At 45.3% G+C, this 27,206-nt stretch overlaps 4 protein-coding genes and 1 pseudogene across 4 annotated transcripts; 3 read left to right on the top strand and 2 right to left on the bottom strand.

Annotated features, from left to right (window-relative positions):
• The first annotated feature begins 780 nt into the window (after positions 1–780).
• On the top strand, positions 781–4,043 carry LOC9632162 (methyltransferase-like protein 13). Its single transcript, XM_024675295.1, has 17 exons — positions 781–1,133; positions 1,206–1,310; positions 1,379–1,445; positions 1,504–1,664; positions 1,720–1,914; positions 1,968–2,051; positions 2,126–2,167; positions 2,218–2,276; positions 2,348–2,396; positions 2,458–2,665; positions 2,740–2,861; positions 2,930–3,010; positions 3,066–3,140; positions 3,195–3,245; positions 3,303–3,382; positions 3,431–3,581; positions 3,646–4,043. The coding sequence occupies exons 1-17, from the start codon at positions 789–791 to the stop codon at positions 3,847–3,849; spliced, it is 2,079 nt and encodes a 692-aa protein (XP_024531063.1). The 5' UTR covers positions 781–788; the 3' UTR covers positions 3,850–4,043.
• A 5,228-nt stretch (positions 4,044–9,271) lies between these two features.
• LOC9646604 (pentatricopeptide repeat-containing protein At4g02750) lies at positions 9,272–11,566 on the top strand. The gene is made up of 2 exons (XM_024675382.1): positions 9,272–9,691; positions 9,860–11,566. Exons 1-2 carry the CDS (start codon positions 9,272–9,274, stop codon positions 11,564–11,566), a joined length of 2,127 nt encoding a protein of 708 aa, XP_024531150.1.
• A 1,166-nt stretch (positions 11,567–12,732) lies between these two features.
• On the top strand, positions 12,733–15,603 carry LOC9646603 (cytochrome b561, DM13 and DOMON domain-containing protein At5g54830). Its single transcript, XM_002970412.2, has one exon. It carries the CDS (start codon positions 12,795–12,797, stop codon positions 15,531–15,533), a length of 2,739 nt encoding a protein of 912 aa, XP_002970458.1. The 5' UTR covers positions 12,733–12,794; the 3' UTR covers positions 15,534–15,603.
• A 1,920-nt stretch (positions 15,604–17,523) lies between these two features.
• On the bottom strand, positions 17,524–19,907 carry LOC9646602 (annotated as a pseudogene).
• A 2,101-nt stretch (positions 19,908–22,008) lies between these two features.
• Positions 22,009–22,590, bottom strand: LOC9646601 (cytochrome P450 76C1). Its single transcript, XM_024675381.1, has 2 exons — positions 22,384–22,590; positions 22,009–22,209 (listed from the first exon to the last, which is right to left on the bottom strand). The coding sequence occupies exons 1-2, from the start codon at positions 22,588–22,590 to the stop codon at positions 22,009–22,011; spliced, it is 408 nt and encodes a 135-aa protein (XP_024531149.1).
• Positions 22,591–27,206: the final 4,616 nt, after the last annotated feature.

The following is a 27,206-nucleotide window of genomic DNA, read 5'->3' as shown; positions in this document are numbered from 1 at the left end:
ATAAGATAGTAGATGAGTTAATAATAAAAGCTGATTTGGTCAATATTTCTTTTGAATATATTGGAATCAATTATGAGCTCAAAGTTCCTCTACAAAATACCATCTTTTGTTATCCATGTCACTTGAATCATTTGATTATCACACGTATAATACAAAGCTTAATGGGCTTAACAACAATATAAAAGATTGTTGGGTCTATGATCATTCATCATGACCATTTATCCAGTAGTAAGTAGTAGCTCCAAATGATGTCAAGAATGAGGAAAATTCTCTGGCCCCACACATTAATGTTACCATATCACAATGACAATCTCTTTGTTGCTCACACAAGATGTCCATTTTTCATTGACACTTGCTTTTAGCACAACAATCAATCAGTTGAGCATGAGCTAGGACACTTGACAATGCCTTCAGATACAGACGTATTTCATCAAATTAGTATTTAATTCCTCCAGATAAAAGATGTTCCTTGGCTGTCATATTACATGTATGCTACTATGATGCTTGAGCTGTGCTTGTTAAATACAAGTGCCACCATGATGCTCTGAGAAATCAGTAAATTTTCAGACCCAGAAATCACAGTGATGATATGTCAACTGGCTAAGCTAAGATCAAAATATTTGAGATTTATAAATAATATAAAAATAATAAATAACATATCTTCTTTAATTTAAATCAGATTTTTAATCCTGGTCAATGGAAATTCCATATTACAAGTTGGTCAACTATATGTAGAAAAATGTTTTTTAGCAAATGAGCTTTGCTAGGGTTTATCGCGGGGGAATAGAATGGGCGACAACGCTCTTCCCAATCGCTCCTTCAAGGAGCAGCGCTTCTGGGACGAATTCTTGGTGGCGCGCGACGGCCTCCCCTTCGAATGGTACGCGCAATGGTCGGATTTGTTCCCGCTGCTGGAGCGCCATTGCGGCCTCAATCCGCAGCTCAGCCCTCTCCCGGCCGTCTTGATTCCCGGCTGTGGCAATTCGGAGCTCTCGTCGGCCATGTATGATCACGGCTTCACGAATATCACCAACATCGATTTCTCGCGGAGTGTGATCATGGAGATGATGCGCAGAAACATCAGGGACAGGCCGATGATGTTCTGGAAGGTCATGGACATGACGGAAATGCAGGTAAAGCTATTTTCTTGCATCTCTTTTCTCGATCGAGCTGAGAGCAATGCCTTTTTATTTTTCTTTTCCTAGTTCTCGAATGATTCGTTCGACTACATTCTTGACAAAGGAGCACTGGATGCTGTGCTTGGACAGGCGGATGAAGATCACGCGTCCGGGAAACGTTTTCTCTCAGAGGTGCGTTTTCTTTTCCTTTCCATTTCGTTCTTCTTTCTTTTCTCGAGAGTGACAGTACTTTTGGATAGGTCAAAAGAGTGTTAAGGCCTTTGGGAAAGTATGCTTGCATCACCTTAGCCGAAAGTCACGTAATCGGTATGTGGAAGAATTACCTGTGTGTTTCGCTTTTCAAAGATCACGTTGTGTTTTATAGGATTGCTATTGTCAACGTTTCGACATGGTTGGCAAGTAGCTGTCTACCAAGTGCCGATTGCTCAGGCTTCGTCCAAGCTGAAGCCGCTGTTATTTGCTGCCACGAAAGAGACGACGAGCAATCTGTCCTTGATCTCTTATAATCTTTCGTCCGATCTCCATGTGAGTTTTTTTCTGAGTTTTTCTCTTATGAAAAAACCAACACCAATGTTTCCAGGCGCAAAATATCGCAGCGATAGAGAAGGAAAATGCGTTGAGAAGAAGAGGACCAGAGTTTCGTGACTTTGAAAAGCTCCAACCCTCTCGGAGATCTGTTCTAACTCTCGGGGGAACATTCAAAGCAATAGTTCTGGACGCCAAGATTGGACAGGCCGTCACGCCTGATGCGTGCGCTGTGTTTTTGGTGCCAAAGGTATGTTCGATTTCATTTCGAAAGCCTCCAAGATCTTTATACTTTTGCGACAGGCCAAGGCTCACGAGTGGCTCTATTCATCCGAGGAAGGACAATGGCAAGTGGTCGAAAGTGCCAAGGCCGCTCGGCTTATCATGGTAGGACTTGCTGACTATAAAACTTGCATCGATTCATCTGTCGGAAATAACCTGTGTTTCTTCTTTTCGGACAGGTTTACCTCGAAACTGACTGTCAGACCGCTACTGAACTTCAGGTATCCGTTTCCACTCACCTTGTGCATATTCCCACTTTCCAAATGGTCAGAACCTCCTGTCCCCGCTAGTGAGAGAGCTTGTACCATTAGATTGTGACTCAGGAGTACCGTAAGTTCCTCACTTCTCTTTCCCGCTTTTCCTTGTCGAGGTTTCTAACTCTTGGTTGCGAACATCTGCAGTTTCCTGCTGCCACACGATGGAGTTTGTAAAGGGACTCTGCTGGAGGAGGTAACAATACCGTGCATCGATTAACAAAGAGAAACCATTGACTTTTCTCTCCTTTGTTCAGATCGATTCTCCATTAACGGGTACCATGCTTGTAGAGGATGTTGTATCATCCGACAAAAAAAAGGCCTTCTTTCGACGCCTGTTCTTTAAACGTAATCCCAACCTCATCCAGTCGGAGGCTTTACTAACGCCAACGAATGGATTTCGACGCGTGGGTAGTAAAAAGAAAAACAAACATGGCAAAGAAACTGCAGCGCAGAGAAGACAAAGTACGTGGTATAGAAACTTCTTGACTTTAATCAAAGTGTAACTTTATTTTTTCTTGTTCTTGTGTTTGTTCCAGACACCACGGATGAGATGAAGGTAGATCACAGTTACTTGGCCAGTCCGTATCACGAAGGGATGGTGGCAGGCCTATCTTTGATCGCTACTAAGATTGAGTCATGCGTATCTTCCAAAGAACAGGCATGGCAATCAAAGTGTTTGCTATTTTCTGCTTGTGACAAAGAATTAATCCTCAACTACTAGTACAGATTCGTGTGATGATCGTTGGGCTTGGTGCTGGATTGCTCCCAATGTTTCTGTACAAGCATTTTCCCTTCAACAGCATTGAGGTGAAGTGTTCTCTTTGTTTTTTGTTACATGACAAAAGGTTTTTTCTTGTTTAAGGTAGTGGAGCTGGATCCGGTTGTTGCTGATTTGGCAAAGCGTCACTTTGGATTTGTGGAAGACGATCGCATGCAGGCATGAGAGTCCCCAATTTTTCTTTTTCTTCTTAACCAATATATTCTCTTACAGCTGAGACTTGGAGATGGATTAGCCGCTGTCGATGCTATAGCAAAACAAGAGGTATGAGTTGAAAGATCAAACTTGAAAGAAGAAACTCTCGAATATTTCTTATTTCAGATGGAAGAACAAGCTAACAGCGAGAACACTAGACATAAATTGCACATACTACTCATTGACGCTGATTCCTCCGATCCAAGGTTCTGTTCTCTCTTTTCTGTTGATATTTGTTGATAACTCCGTTGCAGTAATGGGCTAAGCTGCCCTCCAGAGGAATTCCTTCTCGAAACATTCCTCCGCAGTGCGAAAGCTGCTCTGGAACCCGAAGGAATCCTCGTCATAAACGTTGTTTCGCGGGCTCGTGAGCCTCACATACAAGCAGACCAGAGAATGTGTAAAGTAAGCTCGCTAGACTCTCGTTTCTGGTAGCAGTAAGAGCTTACAAGTTGTTCTTGCTTTGCAGATTTTTAGCGAAGTCTACAGCCTGCAAGTCGACGAAGACGTGAACCGGGTGGTGTTTGGATTGCCACAGCCGAGTAACCTGAGAGACTCCACCGCGATTTTTAACGCTGGAGTGCTGCTAAAGAAGGTCGCGGGCCAGTTTGCTTCGTGGGACAAAGGCCCCAACGTCAAGGACGTACTAAAGAAGATCAAGCGGATCAAGTGACTGTGAGAAGAAAAAGGTCTGGTTTTATTTTCTTTCCATCTTTTCTCATTCTCTCTGGGGGTTTTTGCGCGAGTTTTCTCTAGAGAAACGCACTGTACAGATGTACCATCGCTATACTTTTTTTGCAGACAAAGAGTCCTAAACGATGATCCTTGGTGTGTCATCGAAATCAAAGGAAAGATGGTTTTTTGTTCTCCTGCCAACTGCATGAGAAGATTCATCCGTGAATCTCTCAGAAAGCCACAGGAAAGATCGACAAGATTTAATCTGTGCATTGTGTGAATGAGCGACACGCACTGGAAATTAAATCGCGTGTAGCCCCAGAAAAGATGCACGAAAAAGCGAGAAGGATGAAGAATCTCTCCTACAGGAGATGAGATCTTTGTCCAGAGAAGAAGAGATGAAAGAAATCCCAGGACATTGCGAAAGGAGATTAGCAATGTAGCATTAGCTGAACGGGCAAAGCACACGCGATAGAATCTTCGCAGTACTAAATGCGCGAGAAAAAAAAGAGAGAGAAGAAGGCGCTGTGGCGTCCATCAGTCGAACAAGGCAGCGAACAACGCGCGAGAAATCGTTGTGGCATCCGCGTATAAGCGAGCCGCGAAGAAAGAGCGGCCCCTCAATGTTAAGATGCAAGAACCCTAAAATTGCAAAGCCCTAGAACTGACACACAATGCGGCAAAGAGGAGCGATCGCCAGCGGCGAAGTCGTGGTAGAGCTGGAGCTCGTCTTCCTCAGGCTGTCCGCGATCGATCTGTGCCAGGCCAGGTGCGTGTGCCGCGAATGGCGACGAGCAATTGACGATCCCATCTTCCGCAAAGGCTACGCTCTCTCCCACCGCTGCATCCCTCACCTCTTCCTTCGTCTCTCTGGATCCCTCCTCGTCAAGCCGCTCGACAGCTCCCCTCGCAACGAGTGGCGCCACTTCCAGACGCTCCCCAACGACATGACCATCGCCAACAGCGACGCGGGCTTGCTGTGCCTGGCCACGTTTGAGGACTGGTTGACGCTATCCTCTATCTTCGTGTGGCGCTACAGCGATCTCAACTCCTCCCCGGTGAGAGTTCCTTTGCCGCCAGAGACCGGCCCTAACATGCGCTTGAGGGTGTACCGCCGCGAGAGGGATCGATCGACGCGAGAGTATTGCGTCGCTAGCTTCGGGCAATTGCGCGCCTTCTACATCTACGACTCGGCCTCGGGCGAGTGGTCCTTGCGCGAGAACAAACACTACCCAGACACAGGGGACATGGAGGACGGGTATGGTTTCTATCCGATGCTGGATCACGGGGAGGTGGCGATGCTTGGCACGGATGCCTTAATGAGATACAACTTGTGGGATGATTCCTGGCGCATTCTCAAGCTTGATTCCGACGAGTTGGAGTTCGAATGGTGGTGGTCCTTTCTTCAGCTGGATCGGGATCGGCTGTTCGTGGTTAGTAATGAGTTGCAGGCGGAAGATCACGAGGGGCTGGTTGTCGCAGAGAGGCGGGGAGAGAAGTGGGAGATTGTTTCGAGCCGTGATGAGGAGTTTGATGATTTGGAGGCGTGCACTGTTTGCACTGATGGGAGCAACAGTATATGGCTGCTTGACGGGGATAACTCACGGATTGTGCACTTTGGAGTCGATTCCAAGAGCTGGTCAGTGGAGGAGGCGCCCAAGGCTGTGCCAGGTTTCGTGGACTTTGCTTGGTTCTCTTGTTAGTGCTGAAAATCGGGAGTTCTTTCTCGAAGAAGATCCAGGGCTCTGCTGTGAGCTAATGCTGTGATGATAGGCATCGTTGTTAGAATGGTGGTGAATGAACAAGGTGGTAAATCACTACTTTGCAAAAAACAAGATTGAGCATGTTTGTGACACGGAAGAAAAGTGTGCAGAAGCTCTTGATCAGTGCCCCGAGCCAAATCGTTGTGGCATCCGCGAAGAAAGCGGTGGTGCCTCAATGTTAAGATGCAAGAACCCTAAAATCAAAAGAATCATGAAGCAAGAAACTTAAATAACAAATTTATTTGATGTTAAGATAACATCACTTTATCATGAGAAACTTCACTCACTTGCTGCTACAACACTGGAGGAATCCACCGTTGTTCTGCACACACTTGTTAATCAGTACTGAGGTATAACGATACTGGCCATTGCCATAGCACTGGGCATTGATGGAAGCAGCACTTGGAGCTGGAGGAAGGTACCACGGGGTGATCACTACATTCTGGCACGAGGCACTAAAGTTTCTGCCACAGTTGAGGGTGCCTCCCTTGTGGAGCTGGCCATTGGGCTTGTAACAATTGGCAGTCAATGTTGTGCCGCTTATAACCTCCGAGTTCTTGTCACAGGTATCCTCAAAGTTGCATGCCTGCATCAAAACCAGATTGAGTCTGATTAGCTATAGTTCTAGTATGGGCATTTGCAACAAACTAATAGTTGCTTGTCCCTGCAAGCGCTACAAGAGCAAAGACTAAGCAGATAATAAACTGTGAAGGCATGATAGAATGCGAGTTGTAGAGATTGTGGGTTGTCATCCCACTGTTGGACTTTTATACTGGCAAATGAGAAATTCCAACACGGAAGTGCAAGTAGCTCAACCAAGCTCTTTAGATTTTCCTTAAGGAAAAGAGGGTTGATGGTTAAAGTTTATAATTTTTCACCAATCCTTCAAAATAATATCTAATTAATAAATCTTGCTATTTAATAAACGAGATACGTTTATGAACTGGAAAGCATTGTAGAGAAATAACTCGTCCTCATTACCTAGACAATTTGCTACAAACAACAGTCCATTATATGCTCCATCCCTGTGCTCTAGATTCAGCCAAGCCCTTCCATTTATGCACTAGGTTTATCGTTAAAAAAATATTCAATAAGAATGTTCAGTATTAGATCAAAGTTAAGTAAAGCATTAAACTCACAGCTGGTGACTTTGATGGAGAGGTTGCTGTGGATGAGGCCTGGGGGGAGTAAAACTTCAAAGCTCATCCAGATAATTAGAGTATGTTGTTTATGATAAAGGTCTGGACAGGTCAAAAGAGTGTCCAGGCCTTTGGGAAAGTATGCTTGCATCACCTTAGCCGAATGTCACGTAATCAGTATGTGGAAGAATTAGCCGTGTGTTTCGTTTTTCAAAGATCACGTATAGGATTGCTATTATCAACGTTTCGACATGGTTGGCAAGTAGCTGTCTACCAAGTGCCGATTGCTCAGGCTTCGTCCAAGCTGAAGCCACTGTTATTCGCTGCCACGAAAGAGACGCTGGTGGCCACGGCCATGACCATGTGCCCTGTTTTCTCAGATCATTATCATGGTATCAGATTGTAGATCCTGATGGTTCACCATGCTAGGAGAGACTTGTGCTTTCTGATCAACAACTGCCGACTACATAGAGTATGGAACATGACGAGCAGTAGTGCTGCTGCCAATGCATTGGAGCAGTGTTTAATCTCTTTGTATAAGGGAGGTTTTGCAAATTGGGCTGCCCCCCTGAAGGTTGTTTTTTTGGTGTGATAATTGCAATGGGATTGTTGCAAGCAAAGAACTTGAACCAGCCCAAGGTGCTCCTGAATTAGCAGGTTGGAAGCTGCACAACAAGCGAACCCTATCAATAATGGGTATTAGTGAGTAGCATATTCATCTTCTTGATTTTGATAACAATGCTCCAATAAATTGAACCAATCTAACTCAGTTTCTTGGTGCTCAAACTGTTGAACATGTGGTCACATTGAAGTGCGAGTTCTTCACTTTAAAGATGGATCCCTAATTGCCTGTTGAGAAGTTTATCAATGACATTCTCTACTATGAGAAGAAAATTGGGGATCCATCTTTAAAAGTGAAGAATTCACCCTTCAACGTGACCACATGTTCAACTGTTTGAGCACCAAGAAACTGGGTTAGATTGGTTTAATTTGTAGGAGCTTATCAAGATCAAGAAGATGAATATACTATTTGCCTAAACCAATACCTATTGTTGTTAGGATTGTGCAGCTTCCAATCTGCTAATTTAGGAGCACCTTGGGCTAGTTCAGGTTCTTTGCCTGCGACAATCCCATCGCAATTATCACACAAGAAAACAACCTTCAGGAGGGCAGCCCAATTTGCAAAATCTCCCTTTGTACAAAGGGATTTAAACATTGCTCCAATGCACTGGCAGCAGCACTACTGCTTGCCATCTTCTGCCATACTCTGTGTAGTTAGTGGTTGTTGATCAGAAAGCACACTAGCATGGTGAACCATCAGGATCTACAATCTGATACCATGATAATGATCTGAGGAGACACTAATGAGAGAGAAAACAGGGTACATGGTCATGGTCGTTGGCCACCAACATCTGAACCACCCCTGTGCCACGTGGCAGAAGCGTGACTCTGACTTGGATCGTGTTCTAAACTCTAGTGGTGGTTTGTTACCTGGGATGAGAAGAGAAGATTTTATGATCTGGAATCCTCTCACTGGAGTGTCCAAGATTCTCCCACCATGGGTCTTCGACTACATTCTTAGAACACTACAATGGGAGTAGACTTGTCTGGAAAGTGCTATTGGGTCTGTGTAGTCAAGACAACCTAAATTTACATATACAATTCAGGTGCCTGATCTTACCTGCGAAAGTTTGCTCGATAGAACTATCAAGGATAACAATTTATATAGGTAACTTATTTAATCTGTATGATGATGGTCGTCATCATATGGCTGATGGTATAATTGTATGGATCTCCTTGTTGAATCTTTTTCTGTTACAATGTTATTTGATCATAAAGGTTATGCTCAAGAAACTATTCATCTGGTTATAATTCTTATTGAATTTTTGGCTAAAAAATTAGCAGTCGATTGTAAAAAAGTCCCAAACGGAATTGACTTATTTATTTAATCATCAAGTAAACTCCAATTTATAAACCAGGTTAAGTTTAATTGGAATATTACTTTGAATCCTAAAGATGGCGACACCAGCAGCTCCAATCTTTAGCTCAGAAAATCGTGCCATTCACAAGCTCGTCCAGGAGATCCCACAAAATGAATATCTCTTGCTTTTCCTTCCTTTCATCCGACGCGAAGATCAGCAATCTGCGAGTTGATGCTCTCAATGTTGGAGTCGAGAAACTTTGCTCGTCTTATCAAAATATCCAGAGTTTCGAGCGGAGGCCAATTTCGCAAGCCGTGGTCCCTCCACTTCTATCTCTCACGCGTTCTACAAATCCAAAACTGACATCAGAGAAGAACACGATGAAGAATTCGAGGTCCATCTCCCGCTGCTGACCGAAGTCTAGAAGCCCAAGGTGACGTAAGTTTACATGAATGTCTTGTGCTGATTCTGGGATATGGTGAAGATCTCGAGCATGAGCGCTTGATGGCAAGATTTTCGGAATTAGAAGTCGAAGAAGCGGCAGCAGCTGCTAAAGAGTTGGAGGACGAGTATGATCAAGATGGTTTTTTCCGAGCATGATCAAGATGGTTTCTTCCGAGCTGAAAGGACCTCCATGTAAGTTTTTGAGCTTCGATTGTTTTGTTCAAAAAGTCTCTGATAAAACTTCTCTTTTCTTTTTCCAGTTTGAGATGTGGAAGCGAAAGACTTGGAACACGACGTCTCGACTGCTCCAGATCGTCCCGAGAAGCGAAATCACGACCAGAAAGCCGAAAAGCGAGTCACTTGATCTTCCGGAGACCGATATTATCTATACAAAACAAGGGGAAAGAGGCTATGGATCCAAAGAGCCGACGAAGCTCGCAGCAGGAACTATCAAAGGTAAATTCGTAGAGCTCAAGAAAATATCTCAGAAACATGTTTTTTGTTTCCAGGTTTTTGTCTCTGTCGTCGATCGAGCACCAGGGGACGCTGTTCTTGAGCTGCGACCAATCCAGGTACCCGAAAGCACCTCCATGCCAATGTCTAGGTTCAAGCAAAGACATGGTGGGTGAAAAATCGCAGAGTTTTTATTTGTTTTGGATGAGAAAATTCCCAAGGTGAGAAGTTTTTTCTTCCAGAAAAGATGTGAGATTACTTGAAAGATGTGAATGTTGAGCTTACAGGAGTGTCTTGCGAGCCTCAAGTCGTGTCGAACACTCTCAAGCGTGAGAGAGCAGCACAAGCAAGTAAAATCCAAGCTTGACCTCGAGAACGATCGCAATCTCTACAGCCGCATTTCCAACACGCTGATCGAGATGTATGGGAAGTGTGGCAGCGCCGACGATGCCCGCAAAGTTTTTGCATCGATGCCCGAGAGCTCCAGATCTCCCTTCACGCTCTTCTCCATGCTGGTAGCGTTTGCTCGCAATGGACACCTCCGGGAGGCCAAGGAGCTCTTTGACGAGATGCCCGAGAAGGAGCTAAGCGCCTGGAGCGCGCTCATGTCGGCGTATGCCCGATCGGGGCATATGGACGAGGCGAAAACACTCTTCGATCGAATGCCCGAGAGGGACGTGATCTCCTGGACTGCGATGCTCAATGCCTACACGGAGAACTCGTTAGTCGAGGAAGCGAAGAAGATCTTCGATGAGATGCCTGTGAGAGACGTCGTGTCGTGGACTGGATTGCTCGTCGCGTATGCCCAAACCGGCTATGTGATAGAAGCGAGGAGAGTGTTTGAATCCATGCCCGAGTGGGACACTGTATCCGCGAATGCGATGATCACTGCGTATGCATCGATCCAAAACGTTAGCGAGGCGAGGAAGATCTTTGAGATCTTACCAGCGAAGGATCTTGTGTCGTGGAACGCCACGATCGCTGCGTATGCCCAAAACGGGTATATGATCGAGGCCAAGGCGCTGTTTGATTCCATGCCCGAGCGCAATGCCATCTCCGTGACCACGATGCTGTCGACATACGCGCAGGATCGCAAGCTCAACCTCGCCAAGAGCCTGTTTGATTCGATGGAGGAGCGAAGCACAGCGTCATGGAATGCGATGCTCGCGGCCTATGCTCAAAACGGTCATCTCGAGGAGGCCAAGATCATCTTTGACACGGTCCCTGAGCGATGCGTGGTGTCCTGGAACGCGATGGTCTCAGGCTACGCGCAGAACGATCGCCTGGAAGAAGCCCGGGAGCTCTTCGATCGAATGCCGGGCAGAAATATCTCGTCGTGGAACGCGATGCTAGCGGCATACGCCCAGCACAGGGACGTGATCCACGCCAAGCACCTGTTCTTCGCAGAGATCCCCGACCGCGGCCCCGCGGCATGGATGTGCCTGATCCTCGTCCACACCTACACTGGCCAGATCGATCGCGCGGACAAGATCCTGGCGACAATGCCGGATCCCAGCGCCGTGGCTTGCAATGCCGTGCTGGTGGCCTACTCCCAGATCGCCCGCTTCGATCGCGCCGCGGAGATCTTCGTGTTGATGCATCTGGAAGATTGCGGCGCTGATGAGACGAGCTTCACATGCCTTCTCCTGGGATGTAGCCACAGCGGCGACATTTCGAGGGCGCGATCGATCTTCCAGTCCCTGGCCCTGGATTTCGCCAAGATCGCGCGGAAGCAGCACTACTGCGGGATGATCGATGTGCTGAGCCGTGCCGGGCACCTGTGTGACGCGCAAGAGCTCCTGGAGACTATGCCTTACGAGCCCGATGCCGCCGATTGGAGATCTCTGCTCAAGAACCACAAGAGAAGAGGACGATGTAGCAGCAGTAGTGATTCACGCGAAGATGTGGATGAATCCAGCAGCGCTGTGAGAGGAGTCCTCGTGCCAAGGGACGCGCAGGGGTATATTCTCCTTGCCAACATGTTTGCTCATTAGGAGAATATTCTATAAAATTTTAGCCGCTTCGGTACAGTACTCCATGTCCACCACCAGCCAGTCGCTACCATCTCCAGTGGCTTGCAGCTGAATGGAGGTGCGTAGCCATGCGCCGCCCACTGCGTGTGCACCTCGACACCATATCTCTGGACAAACTTGACGATGCACTTGGAAGCAGGACGTAGCAACGAGAAGAGCAGCATCTTCTCCCTTCGCTGGCTAGCCTGAAACCCAGGGTGTCAGTACTGAGTAACCGATGCACCCTGGGCATGCTCGTCTCTGATCAACTCCGGCCAGCTGATGCTCGGATCACTCGACGAGCGTTTGCCTGCCGTAGAAGGCCACCAGAGAAGAAACAGCCAGCCCGATAGACGCAAGAGCCTTGGAGAGCCGCTCCAAGTGTTGGCGGTCTTTCTCCAAGGCCAAGCTCCGGCTTGATCTCAGCAAGCATGACGAGAATCCATTCGCTCATGATCAGAGCTTCGACCTTGATATCAGGTTCCGCATCAAACCCACGACTGGAGACTCCGTGACCCTCAAAGTAACGTTAGGAATCGTGCTCCTCAAATACTTAAGCAGCATCTCTGCGAAAGCAGCTTGGCGTTGCCACTTGTCATCGAAGAACTTGCTCATCTCCATGGCACTGTGGACGAAACTCCAGTCGACCGCGTCTGGCACACAGTGCTTGAGGTAGCCCCGGAACGGCTCGTTGCCATAGGCAGGGGCACTGCGCTAGCGGATATGCGACCCACCATGTACCAGGGGTCATCCTGTTCCTGCGCAAAGAGATTGAGTGTCTATTTAGGATCTGCCTTACCGTGTAGACATGAGCAGCCCTGAGACATAGTCAACGCCCCTGGAGCCTGACATAGTCCTTGTATCCATCTCCATCGAGGAACCATCCGCTACGTTGGACGTGGTAAAAATCAAACCCTAAATGCTAAACATTTTTTAAAGTTTTAAACATATTTAAAATCATTTAAACACAATTTAAAATAAATGCTTTTAAACATGAGGATATCCATTGACTTGATAATGTTTAAAGGCACGTTTCATTTTTAAAAGCTTCCAATCACATTTAAAATATTTTCATCATGTTTAAATGTTTAAACCTTTTTCTTTTTAGCATGATTAAAAAATTTAAACCCTGGTGTTTTTAGGGCTCTTGGGGATCCAGATCTATAGGCGCTCACAGGAATCCAAATGCGATCGCTGCTCCACGCCAAGGATGAAGAGCTCGTCGGATCGGCCGACAGGTACTGCCATTTCCCTTGCTCCGATTCCCCTCCTCCTCCTCCTCCTGTGCTCTTCGATCGGGAGCGGCAGCAGCCAGGGCTGCTCCAAGGACAGCCCTCTCGTCGGATTCTCGGCCGATCTCGGCATGATCCAGCACCAGCTGCGCGGCCGCGTGACCATCCTCGACGACTGTAGCTTCCGCGTCACGGGATTCGACATGATCCAGGGCTCGCCCCACGTCTGCTGGTGGGGATCTCTGGGCGAGGATTTTCGCAACCTCACGCAGGGATTCCCAGTCTCGGCCGCGTCGCTCAACCACACTCTCCTCAGCGACGACATGGAATTCCAGCTCCTGGAGAATGTGACTTGGGAAAAAATCCAAGTCCTCGCTGTCTGGGACGAGATCACAGCCTCGGACTTTGGTCACGTAGTTCTCGACTCGAGCTGGAAGAATTCGAGCTCTTCTTCTTCCTCGCAAAGAAAGGTTCCAGCCACAGTCTTGGAGAATTGCGTGGAGCTTAGCCCGCTATACAGGCTAAGGTGGAGCTTGCTTCCAGGGAATTCTAGCTCGCTTCCAGGGAATGGTTCTTCGGTGGATATAGCGCTCGAGGCAGTGGTGCCGGAGACGAAGTATATGGCGTTTGGATGGGCGATGCCAGGGAAAGAGAACTACTTGATGATGAACGCGGACGTGGTGGTGGCGGGGTTTAAGAACAGGGACACACCCTTCGCGGAGGACTACTACATCAGCAAGTATAGCGAATGCAACTGGGACTTTCAGAATCCATCCGGTGTGTGTCCCGACGTTGTTTACGACAGTAGCAGCGACAACAGCACCACTGTGCTTGTCCACGGCCAGCACGTAGATGGGGTAGCGTTCGTCCGCTACAACAGGCCGCTGTATAGCTCCGACACCAAGCTCGACGTCTCGATCGCTCCCAGCGCCAACATGACTGTGATATGGGCGCTCGGTCCGCTCAAGCCGCCGGACAGCTTGCAGCCGTTTTACTGGCCGCAGAACCACGGTGGTCCGGGGAGAGTCTCGTTTGGACACGTAAACTTGGTTCTCTCCGAGGCTGTGAATCAGTGCTCGGGCCCCCTGGTGGCGACGGAAGCCGAGCCGACGATCGACGTGATTGTAGCGGACAGAGGCTCTCCGCTCGTGGTTACGTCGGAGGAAGCGGCACACTATCCGAATCCGCCCAGCCCGACCAAAGTTCTTCACATCAACAAGAAGGAGGCTCCCATTGTCCAAGTTGAGAGGGGCGTTCCAGTGATTTTTTCCATACAAGCGGGTCACGACGTCGCGTTCTACATCACCTCGGACCCCGTTGGAGGGGCGACAAATCCAAACGAGACCATTTTTGCGGGTGGCCCGGATGCTCACGGAGTGTTGTCCCATCCGTTGGCTTTGAGCTGGCTTCCAAACAGGACGACGCCGGACGAAGTATACTACCAGGCTTTCTTCGAGAAGAAGATGGGATGGAAAATCCAGGTGGTGGATGGCGGACTCTCGGACATGTACAATAGCAGCGTCGTTTTGGCCGAGCAACAGGTGACGGTTTTTTGGACGACGAGTGGCACGAACATATCGTTCGCGGTGAGAGGCGAGCGAAAGAGCGGCTATCTCGCGATATCCTTTGGCAGAGGGATGGTGAACTCGTTCGCCTACGTAGGTTGGGTAGGGGCGGACGGGACTGGATACGTGAAAAGCTACTGGATCGACGGCAGGGACGCGTCAAACATTCATCAAACAAGCGAGGAGCTGTGGGACAGGAGGTGCTCGTCCGAGAAGGGTGCAGTGACTTTCGAGTTCACCCGGAGCTTGCAACCGCGGTGCTCGTCGGACAACGACAGGGCCTGCAAGAAGAACGTCGTGGATCCATCGGTGCCGCTGAGGATCGTCTGGGCGATGGGATCAAAGTGGGACGCAAACTTCCCGTCGGACAGAAACATGCACGACAGAACGAGCAGGAAAGCAACGGTGATCTACCTGGAGAAAGGCGCGGCCGAGGCGGACGAAGAAGTGAAGCCCGTTCTCGTCGTCCACGGGTTTATGATGTTCCTGGCCTGGGCGGTCTTGTTCCCGGGAGGCGTGGTAGCGGCAAGGTATCTCAAACACTTGGAGAACAACGTTTGGTTCCAGGCACACACTTATCTCCAGTACTCGGGCGTCACCGTGATGCTGCTAGCCTTCCTGTTCGCGGCTGCCGAGCTCCGGGGCCTCCACACAGAGACGGTGCACGTAAAGCTGGGACTTTTCAGCATTCTCCTGGCTTGCTTCCAGCCGGTGAATGCGTTCTTCCGCCCCGCAAAGTCTCCGCCGGGCCAGCAGCAGCACAAGCTGAGGATGATTTGGGAGTACTTGCACGTCTACTCGGGGAGGGGCGTGCTGGTTTTTGGGCTCGTCACTTTGGCCTCGGGGATGTCTCTACTGGCGGATATCTATGGGAGCGAGCACGTCCGGGGCTTTGAGTGGGCCTTGCTCGGCTGGGTGTTCATGGTCTCTGGGATCATTGGCTACTTGGAGCTGAGACAGTTTTGGAACAAGGGAAAAGCTCGAGAGGCTCCCCCGGCGTGGGACGCGGATGGGCGATCGGTTCACGTCCTGGACGACAGTGATGAGGAGCGCGAAGATGACTCTGCGGGCTTGCTGGTGAATGGAAACTCGCGGCACGAGTTCCCAGCGGCATCGAGAGGGATGGAAGTCCAGCTAGAAGCATTCCATTGATGTGCTGAGTATATATATAACTTGGGATTACAGGATAGTCTGGAATTCTCAACAAAAATCTTTGTTAGTCTGTAGTCTGAAAATCAATTTTAAACAAAATTCAACTTTAGTCAACGATTTGCGTTAAACATTCTAAAAGTATTTCAAAGAATTTAATTCTTTGTTTGTTTTATAATATGCTATCGTCACCATGAAGTCTCTGTGTCCATCTGTTTTGAACATTCCAACGCTCTCCTGTGACCAAAGCTTGTCTCATGGCACCTTGGTTCTCCTTTGCAAATCCCTTCTCTGCAAATCTTTTCTCCACAAATCCCTTTATAAATATATTCACGAAAGGTGATATCTTCATATCATCTTCAAGATCCAGGAGGAACTTCCCAAAGCTCTATCGAGCAAGGCAATTGGGACAGTGTGGGATGGAACTGATATATCCTCACAAATGTTAGATTGGAAAATTGGATGATATAGCTTGGGAAGATTTTCTTCATCACCCTCCTCTTGTTCTTTTCCCAACAATTGCCTACTACCTTACAACAGCAACAATACCAAGTTGATATTCAACCTTCGACAAGTGTAAACAATTTGTCTTGAGGACAAGACCATATTCAGTCATGGGAAGAAAATTGTACAAACAAAGAAGAGACAACATTTTACAAAGATGTGCAAACCTAGAAAAAACATAAGATCTACTTGAAGAAGTTTACTGTGGACAAGTAAGAGGACATTTTGCTGAAGAAATCACATCTCATAGTTCACAAACCCTTGGATATATCTCCTCCTCAGCAGAGCCATGAACCTTTGCGAGAGAAGCCTCGCAGTGCCAGAGCTGCCACAGGTCATGGCTATGGCCAGCATAAGGTGAGTGTTTTCGTTTTTTCTCCTTTCTTGCTCTTTTCTTTTTGTTTGTTGTTAGCTGTTAGTCACAGGGAGAGTGCTATAGCCTCCTCACAGCTAGCATTATGGCAAGGTGAGGAACACAACCAGGGTAGATAAGAATTTCCTCTTAAGGTGTCTTCTTTTCTCCAGAGCTTAGCTCTTTCTTTCTCAAGTGCTGTAGTGAGGTGTTGTCTTTCTTGGAGCCCAGAGTGATGGCTTTATGGCTGGGCCTTGCCATGGCCATGACTCTTCCCTGCGTTGAAGCCCACAAAGTGCCAAGTGCATGTTTTCTCTATTGATCAGCTTTTGTTTAATTTTTGCTTTTTCTTCAGGATGAGTTGCTTGGATCATGTGAAGAGAGTGACCACTTGGATCGTGTTAAATGTCAAAATTTAAATATAAATTTAAAAATATTTATTTGTAAGGTCTGTTGTCTAGATAATATACTAACTATAGTACTATAATATATAAACTGTGTCACAAATTAAAGTTCAGTTACTAGCTCACGAGATGAGAAAAGGAAAATCTTGTCAAGAGCCGCTTGGATTCGAAAACACCACGACTTGTCCATGCGTCTCTGTGATCACATCAATCAAATTCTCGCAGATCAAACCAAAGCAGTAGTCAAAAAACGAAAATCGTCAAAAATTTCGTGTCAAACACGCTGTGATCACAAGGAAGATTTTGTCAAAGAGACCACGAAAACCACGACTTTTCCATGCGTCTCTGTGATGACATCAGTCAACTTTGTGGCGATTTTCGCACTGAATCTTTTCTTTCGTTTGATCTTCGAGAAATTCTTGTGTGGTCATAAAGCGATTTTGCACATGATGGAAAAAAGAAAGTTTTGTCAAAGAGTGGGCCTGGATTCTTAGCGAAAACACGACTTTTCTAGCAAAAACCACGACCATCTCTGTGATCATCAATCAAAATCTGGAAAGAGTTCTCGGGGAAAAAGAAATTGCCTGGTGGATTCGATCACGACGCCGACTTGGCCATGATGCTTCTCACCGTTGTGAGAATCCTTACGTAGTCGAAGAAGAGCCGCGACTTAGATCGAAGCCACCCCCGGCTCGAGCAGCGAGCTCCTCGATCCTCTCTCGAGACAGCTCCGTCACGTCGCCCAAGACGATATGTGTTGCTGCCTGTGGCAGTCCGCGTTGGTTTCGAGGAACTTGATTGGAATACCGAGCTTCTCCAACGCCACCTCGATGCCGCCGATCCCCGAGAAGAGCGAGAGGACCCGGATACCGGTTGGGAAGAGAGAGATGCCATGCCACCGTGTGGACTTGCATGGCGTTCCCGAGAGCTTTGATCCGCTCAGCCGGGGACTGGCCGGAGCTCGTGTGCCCGACGTCGAAGCCTTGCACTACTTCCAGCTCCTGGACTTCGAGCGGCGCCAGGATCCCCCGGCCGCGCCAGACGAGGTTGGCTCTCTTCATGTCGAGGAAGACTTGAGGATCGACGTCGTCGTCGTTGTAGAACGCCTCGGCGCTGGCCTGAACGCGAGCAGCTCGGTCGCTCGAGGTGGTGATGCAGTTGAGCTTGACGCGCTTGTCCGGACGTTCTCCATCCCTGGGACGAGCTCCTGGATCGTCATCGGTCCCGGAGGCAGCGCTCTTCTTCCTTTGACGGGGAGGTTGTGGACGTAGCCTCGCTGCCTGGACGCAGCGCAAAACCATTTGGAGTTGACGAGCTCTGGCTCGATGCCGTCGAGAAACCTGGTGATGTCCTCCCAGCTCCCGCGAGGCATGATCGCTACGTTCTCGAAGTAGAAGAACGGTGGAGGGAGACTGGAAGATGGCAGCGTTCTTGATCTCGTTGGCTGCCCCGGTATGCCAAAGCCCATCCCATCGCCTTGGTTTCGCTGCTCCGGCAGGAAGCCATCAAAGTTGTCCTCCAAGTCGTCGAAGTTGGCGAAGAAGGTATCGTCTTCTCGTTTCCTTTTCCCGTCCGTGGTGTCAACTCTCCGGCTGCTGCTTCCTGGCCTTGATTCTTCGTCCACTCTCGGTAGATCCTTGCAAGGTCTGGTTTTTCTTCAAGCCGTGGTGCGGCTTCCTTGGCGAAGATATGCTCGACGACGTCCTCGAGCTTCGCATCGTTTCCTACAGAAATCAATGAATACAAAAGTAGCAAGCAGGTTACCGAACAATCCGAGCGCATTAGCTATCTGCTCGTCTGAAAAGCCCATGGATTTGAGTCTACCATGTAGATGTTTGTCCGATGCCTCCTACGCAAAAAAACAAAAATGAAGAACGACTAAAACGTTGTCGCGAACTTACCTCTGCTCGAAGCAGATCTGGATGCTGCGAAAAAATGTAATCAGCTATGGCTGAGTCTTGAGCATTGGCACCTATGAAAAAGAAAGATAGAGGAAGAGAATGTAAGTCATAAGCTTCGCTTGCAAAACACAAGAAAAGAAAGAACAACGTAAGAGAAAAGTACCACATTCCTTGCGAGCGTTCGCGATCATCTCTTCCGAAAGTTTGCCCCTGAAAATATCTTCGAGAGAGGTGAACTCCTGCGATGATCACCTTGTCCATCGAAAAGAAAGGAAAAAACACTCTGGAGCCTACCTGCATTGCGAGGATCTTTGACGCGAGATCCTCCACACTGCCGCAATCTAGAGAAGAGTCAAGCTCCAAGAAGAAAAAAGCTGAGGATTTCCACGAATACCCGAAATCTCCATGGCGCGATCGATGAGCGATGATGAGAACCCCAGCTCGTTTATGCTGGATCGAGGGATCGCGCTGCTCGCGGTGTCGTCAGCCACCTGATCGTGAAAAAGAGATTGAAAAGAGGGCAAGAATACAAGGGAGAACCCAATACCTTGTAACCGTCCTCAACATCGAAAGAGAAGGATAGCGAGTCATCGTACTCGTCCTCGGATTCGGAGGAGCCTCGACAAGCATGGCTGGAGCGACGAAAACAAAACCTCTCAGGCTCCCAGTAAGAGGTGTCGCGGGAACCGCAGACGAGTGTGCAGATGTTAATACTTTTGATTCACGCTTGCATTACAAAAGAACATTATATGATTAAAATTATAATTTACACCACGTTTTAACTTTTTCACGCTCTTCAGTTAATTTTAATAATAATTGTATTATCTCTAAAACTTCTCTCCTATGTGGCACTTAATTTTACACTTCTTTCCAGAGGTTGAAAAGAAGCAGAGAGCTAAGTGCCACACAAGAAAAGAAAAAAGAGATATATCTATACATGTTATATATAATTTGCTTAACTTCTCAAAGTTTATTTTGTAAACTGGTTTTGCAACCAGAATTTATCCGACCCCCATCAGATAAATAATAATTCTACCAAATCATTCATTTATTCATTCATTTGTTTACATGGTCTCGCAGCGCCCCCTCCTGCATTAGACCAGTGGGTTATGGTGTGCAAGCTGGAGGATGGTTGCCCTTGCACAGAGTTTGTTTGCCCACAGACATGCAGATTTGACCCCCATCGCACCGGCGTGCTAGTGTATGTGGGGCACATATTGATAACATGGTCGGCATCTTCGACTTTCTTGAGGCACGTCGGGCAAAAGGAGAGTGCTCGCAGGATTTTCGGTTTAACCTGCTGGCCAAGTTCAATGAGGAGGCAATGACGGCCTATGCAGCAAGTTCCAAGGATCCTCCTGTTCCTTGGCTCTTGTATACTTCAAAATCGCAGGTTGACAGTGGCAATGTGGACGTTGTAGAGGACGTTTTCGGTGGTGCACATGGAGCACCGCTGGAGTGCTTTCCATGTCTAGAATTCCAAGTTGTCTTGAGAATTTCATCTAAGTCCAGGCCCAGTGTCGAGGTCCATGTCAAGGATCATCACCAGTTCTGAACAAATGCCAGTGCTCGCCATCACTGGAGCACTTGGCCAGTGAATCGAGGTGTGAGTAAGGAGTTGGATGCTGCAACAACCGAGAATGGAGTCTGTGACTTGCTTTGTCACTCTTCTCAATATTATAAATCGCAGTGCGTAAAAATTCTCGAGACCTGGCTACAATCTGCTGTTTAAATTTGACGTGTCAGCAAACTTTAAAAAATTTAAAATATATTGTGGAACATAAAACAGCAAAAATTACCATGCATCACAAGAACAGCCTCCTTTGAAACAGTGAAGTTGCTCACCGTCTTGACCAAGATCTTCTTTCTTTTCAGAAATCACTTTTTCTGAGGCATCACTCTGCACATCCATATGTTATTACTGACAAGAACACTCGGTTTGTGAGATTATTGAAGCAATGATATGCAATTGCAACCTTCTCCTATTTGTTGCAATTGGCATGCCAAAAGTTCTCTTCTTTCACATACCAACCTCATGAGCTCACCTTGTATTTCATTTATATTAGGATGAGACCAATCTCCCACACGAAATGGGTGCATCTTTCCACCCGGCTTAAATGAGAGACGCTGGGCAGCCAAGCCAATCCAAAGTGGACCTGAAAACTTTGGTCTTTGGCTCAGGGGATGGCACTGAAAATAGAGTTCATTGATGAGCCTACCTCGGGGATTGCCAATTCAGTTCTTCCGGCGTAGACCAAAGAACTCCGTTTGCATGTCCACTTTGGCCATCTCCCAGTGTGTCTTTCAAAAGTCCAATTCTGCGTGAGATCGATCTAGATCCTAATGCCCATGAAAGAGCTTTGTAAATGCGAAGCTCCCAATCTGCCATGTATCCTGGTCCAAATTCTATTCAAATTATCTCAAAAGATTGTTTTGGCTGGCAATTAGGGCAGAGATCTTGATTTCTCCTCTTAATCTGTTGTTTTTTTATTGATTTTAAATTTGCAAACGATATTAGTTGATGGCCTCTCAATTATACATTGCATAGTAAACTCTACAAAACAAAGGTAGAGTGCCAACATTACATTCAGGCTTTGCTCGCGATCATTGTGTTCCAGACCATTGCATCGTGCCAGGGTATCCACGAGAAGACGTGATCCGCGCAGCGGAGGTCTCCCAGCGGCGACATACAAGAAGAGAAAAATCCAGAAGCATGCAAGACTATTTGAATAACAAAACGAAACCTATCTATCAGATACGGTGCTCGTGCATGAAATTTGTGACGAAACTCTAGGCAAAGAATGTCATAAGATGACGTCCTCTATTTCACAGTGCCTGGCTTAGAAAATTTTCAGTATAATGATTTTTTGAAGTGTGAAATGTACAAATTCTGATCCACCATCTGATACGCAATAAAATCATTGATATGCTTACCTAGAGGTGTTGCTTTTCAAAATCGATCAGTTCTTTCCATCTCGTTCTTGCCAAACTTCCGTAGAACTTGCATGAGCGTGTCACATTGACCACCACTCGAAGTTCTACAGAGGATTGGCAAGAATTAGAACTGATGGATTTTGAAATCAAGTAAACATATCAATGGAAGACGGATTTTATTGCGTATTAGATCAGGTGGATTTGAGTACATTTCACGCCACACAATATAGTGAGTTGGCAAAAGGTCACGAACGTATCCATTCTCCCTGTCTCCATTTTCATAATATCGGTGCCCAGAAATGGCGCGCAGGTTTAACAAAGCAAGAGCAACCTTAAGTGTACTCTAATAAACATACTTTGTTTATTCTAGTCAATATGTTTGACTACTTGCGGAGAAGTGGAACCAATGCAAGTGGACGAGCCCGCATGAGCGTGAACCCGACGTCCACCTCTTTACCATCCGTTGTTCTCCAGTTCAACTTGTAGAGAAGATTGGCAAGAATGAAATCATTCCCAATTTCATACCCGGGCAGGATCGCCGGCCAAAGCCAAACGTCATGAGTTCCACGGCCGCATTGAATTCGCTGCTCATCCTCTCCGGGATGAACTCCAGAGGGTTCTCCCAGATGTTTGGATCCCGGCCGATGGCATAGAGGTTGATCAACAATTGGGTCTTGGCTGGGACCGCGTAGCCAGCTTCTTCAAGCTTTCATACACGATGATAACAAATTCAGAGATCTAGCGTTTAGACTACTTACCTTACACTCGGCGGTGGATTCGCGTGGAACCATGAGTGGCGCCGGAGGGTGCTTGCGCAGGGTCTCCTTGACAATCGCGACGAGGTACTTGAGCTTGGAAATGTCGGCCTCACTCACGATGGCGCTACTAGCAGGGATCACGTCGTCCAATCCCTTCTGGGCTTTTGCCAAGATTTGTGGATGAAGAAGTAGCTCTGTGAGAGCCATTCTATCGCTGTGGCAAGTCGTGTCCAGCCCTGCACTCACTGCATCCTAGCAAGGACGGCCAACGAGTTAGTCAACACTCAAGTCCATGAGGCACCAAGATCTGACATGTTGTCGAGCGAGAGCAAGACGTCCAGGAAGCTCTTGCCGCCATGTCATTGCTTGGCTATAAAGGATCTGTGCTCTTCAATGTGTGCTTGAAGCAAGGCATGGAATTTGGTTGCTAAGGTTCTCAGCTTGGGCAGCGAGAGATCCATCCATTTAAGCCATGGGACGTAATCGCCGATGTGTAGCCTCCCGCTCAGCTCGTTCCCCTGGCGGACCAAGCGGAGGAAATCGTTGGCACCGAAGGTCCGGCTCGTCCCAAACACGAGCGTTTGCATGATCTCCAAGGTGAGGACGCTGAGCTCCTGGGTCATGTTCACCGTTCTTCTCAGATTTTGGGAAAGCATCGCCAGGAACTTCTCCATTTGCCTCACTGCCGCAAAGCTCCCCACGCGGCGCGCGGTGAAGAGCTCGAGCGTGCAGATCTTGCGGAGCTCCCTCCATCTCGCGCCATAGCGCGCGAAGACGAGATCGTCTGGGAGGATCGCCTCGGCGATGGCCGCGAGAAGAAGATCCTGTCGTGGGTCTTGAGGATCTCTTGGGCGATCTTGGCTGAGGAGACGACGAGCGTGGGGGTCTAGCCCAGGCGGAGGTAGAAGATCGGGCCAAGCTTCTTGGCGAGATCGAAGAGGATGAGATGTGGCCCGTGGGAATTGCTGGCCAGGAGTGGAATGTGGCCGAGGATTGGAAAGGCCCGGGGGCTTGGAGGCATGACATGGGAGCTGCGTGATTTAGATCGATCATAGTAGAAGATCACCAAGAAGAAAGAAGCCAAGAAGGTGAAAAAAGCTGTGATGTGCCCCATGGAAGTTTGGAAATGTAGTGTGTCCTTATAAACACTTCAAATGGTGAATGACGCATGGAAACTTCTTTAAACTGGAAGCCTTTCACTGAGAAACAATCTTTCTAGAAAATAAAGATGTTATTTTTGTCTTATTTCGATATTGAGCAACAATCTTTTTATTTCAATATAGATTCCATACACATGTATGTGCACAATAAAAGTAAACTTGGTTGTGCATGTGGGCAATTTTGAACTTAAATTCCAATTGTTGTAAATGGTGTTAAGTCAAATTTTAACTTTATTCTTGATATAGATTAGTTAAATGTGATTTTGAGGCTTTTCCCCTTTCTTTATATTTCTTTATATTTCTTCAATTCTTTTCATTTTTATCCCTCTTTGTCCTTTTTTATTCTATTTCTATTTTCATCATTTTTATCTCTTTATTACTTTTTCTTCTGTTTTTTTTATCTTATTCCTTTATTCCCTTTTTAAATCCCTCCAATGGTATTTATGTTACAATGGTTGACTAGCTCATGAAAGAATATGTTAATTTCTTTGAATTTAATTTATTGTTTAGAGTCAAGATTGCAACACATTATTCTATTCCAAATTGGGATGCTCATATAATCAAGGTTTTTGTTTATTATTGGTCACCAAAGGAAATCAAGATTTTATATATTGAGTAAGGGTGTTAATTGAAAGTTATGGAATTCTTAGGCATGTGAATCTCATCTTGTGACAAAACTTGATAGGAATATTTATTTTTACATCGACTATTATCCATTAAACAAAGTAATTATCCTAGATATACACCCTCTTCCTCACATTTTTAATCTTAAACCAGGAAATCCTTAATGATATACGGAGAAGTTATTAGGAGAAGTCATTAGCTCACCAAGCTAAATTTTGTTTTTGAGTATTGGCAAGTGCTGATAACCAAGGAGGATATTGTAAGCTCATGAATTTGAACTTTCTAAGATGTCACTTAGCTTAGTATTATTTTAACCCAAGGACATTTAACCTCGAATTAACCAATTAGAAAAGGAAGTGCACTTTTGTTTATGGGCTCTTTCCCTTTATATTTAAACCCATATGGATTGTATCTTGAGTCATTCCCTTTAGTTGCTTATAAATATTCCCAAGATTACTTTTCATACACCTTGGTTTATACAAATTATTGGTGATGCCATTTAATTGAACCAACACTTTAGTGACTTTTCAGTAAATAATAGATGTAGTTCTTTGTGATATGCCAAAGGTGACTATTGACTTCAGTTATAATGTCTTGATTCATATAGAAGGGACATGGGAGAAGTATGTTCATGATGTTTGGAAGATGTTAAATCGGTTGTGAGAAGTTAGTTTAAAATTGAAGTGGTCAAAATGCATGTTTAGGTCTAAAGATACGGCTTAAGTACCATATTTCTTATGAAGGTTTGCAAATTAATCTTAACAAACTTGTGGCCGTTCAAAAGTTCTTTACTCCGAAATGTGTGAATGATGTATAGTGTTTCTTGTGCAAGGTGCAATATCTCAGTTGTTTTATTAATCATCTTTCTAATCACAATCTTTTATTTAGTTTAAGGACTGCAAACAAGCATTTATGGATCTCAAAGTGTTGTTGACAACTTTTTCAATTTTGGTATATTCTGACTACATTTGACTTTTCATTTTGCATATGGATACTTTGGATATTAGTTTTGGGGGTGTCTTAATGCAAGAAAGTACAAGTGTAATTGATCAGCATCATGCTATGCATACATCAACTATACATTACAACCAGCAAAGGTGAACTACTCCACAATAAAAAAGAAATATTTAGCAATAGTTTGAAAAGTTTCATGCATATTTGCATAGTTCTTAAACATTACTAGAAGGTAATCATACTATAGTTACTTTGTTATTGAAATAGAAGAACTTGGCTAGTCATACTAGTTGATTGTCTCTAAAATTTCAAATATACAATTTAAAGGTTGTTCATTGCGTAAAAAGTTCTATGGCTGATTATGATGCCCTTTCTCAAGATTCCTGACAAGCTTATTATTCTAGCATTTGTGGATTTTTTAGATAAGGATTTTGTGTTGTTGACAAGTATTGTACTTGATATTTAGTGTCTACAATGTGTAAAACAAGATTTATCTTCTCTTAACAATGTTCATAAGGTTTAAAAAGTTAAGCTATGGATCCAAAGGCTTTATAAGAGGTTTAAAAATCTTATATCATTTACTTATGATTTGTTGTTTTGACATTTACATTCTCAATATCACCTTAAGGATAGACCTTATTTATTTTATTAGGATTCATCTTAATAATCATTTACAACTGGTGGTACCTTTGATATTTATTCCATGCTTTTTCTATATTTATCATAACTCTCTTATTGTAAGCAGGCATATGGGATATCAATGTATAGCTATATAAGTCTTTCTATTAGTCAAAGATGCAACGTAATGTTATTCAATATATGTGTAGATATGTTTGGTGCCAAGCTTATAATACTCTCCCTCATAGAAGGATGGTTAGAATTAATTGCAATTTCACATTTATTTGAGTGATGGCATTTGATCTGATGGGGCTTTTTCCACAATTAACTATTAGTAATGAATATGTCATTATTGTCTTTGACTACTTAACTAATTAGGTGGAAGTTAGCACCCTTGCTAGTGACTCAGCAATTGTTATTAGATATTTCCTCCTTAATTGATTGGTGTTCTATTTAGAATGGATTCTGTCAGATAATAGTCTTGCATTTATGACTAAAGCATTTCATGTTTTAATATCTCGATTGGGGATACACTATAGTTTTACAAGTGCTTATCATCCACAGATAGATGGTTTAGTAGAATGTCTTATCTGGACTTTCAAATGGATAATCACAAAGTATATAAGCCTTTAACATTCAGATTGAGATGGTTATTTGTTGTCTTTTTTGTATGTATATATCACAGGGGTGCAAAGTTCTATTGATGCTTCATCATATAGAAATTTATATAATCTAATACTATCAACAAAGTTGAGTCTACCTTTGTAAGCTGCCGATGCTAGGTGTTTGGATTAATATTTGATAAGTATTTTTACATTTGTCTAAGCAAAATATACCAAATATTTGAGTTGCATACAAGTGAGACAACAATAGCGCTATAACTCCCATCCTCATCCACCTCTATAATATAAATTGAATGACTTAGTATTAGTCCATTTTCCCAATCTTATGGTATATAGTTTGTCTAAAGGGCTTTTTGCTTAGTGGAAGGGATTGTATCGGTGTTGTGGCAAGTTGAACCACAAGTTTATAAAGTTTAGTATAATGTTCAACAAGTTAATCCTTTAGAAATTGTGCATGTGTAACAGCTAAAACACTTCATACAAAGGGATTAAGAACAACTAATACTACTTATATATCCACTAGTGCTTCCTCCTAATGTTTCTCCAGATCTCGGCCCATCAACTAGATATATACTACTATAGATTTTGATAGCTGTTATATTGGTTTCAATCCAAACCACTCACTCATGTATATAAGCTAGGGTTTTTGGGCTAATGAATATGCATATTTTTATATCCTATTTCTATATTTCATACATTCATAATATAAAAATCTATAAATCATTGATTTTCCAACTTGTTTTATGTGTTAAAATTGAACTTGATAGTTGACAAGCTACTTTATGAAGGTGTTCTTTTTTAATAATATAAATTATGATAAAAGGTAAATATCTCGCCAGTATGA

Source organism: Selaginella moellendorffii, unplaced genomic scaffold (assembly GCF_000143415.4).
Source record: "Selaginella moellendorffii unplaced genomic scaffold, v1.0 SELMOscaffold_14, whole genome shotgun sequence".
Classification (NCBI taxonomy): domain Eukaryota; kingdom Viridiplantae; phylum Streptophyta; class Lycopodiopsida; order Selaginellales; family Selaginellaceae; genus Selaginella; species Selaginella moellendorffii.
Note: the sequence above shows the minus strand (reverse complement) of the source record. Positions and strands in the feature narration are given on the sequence as shown.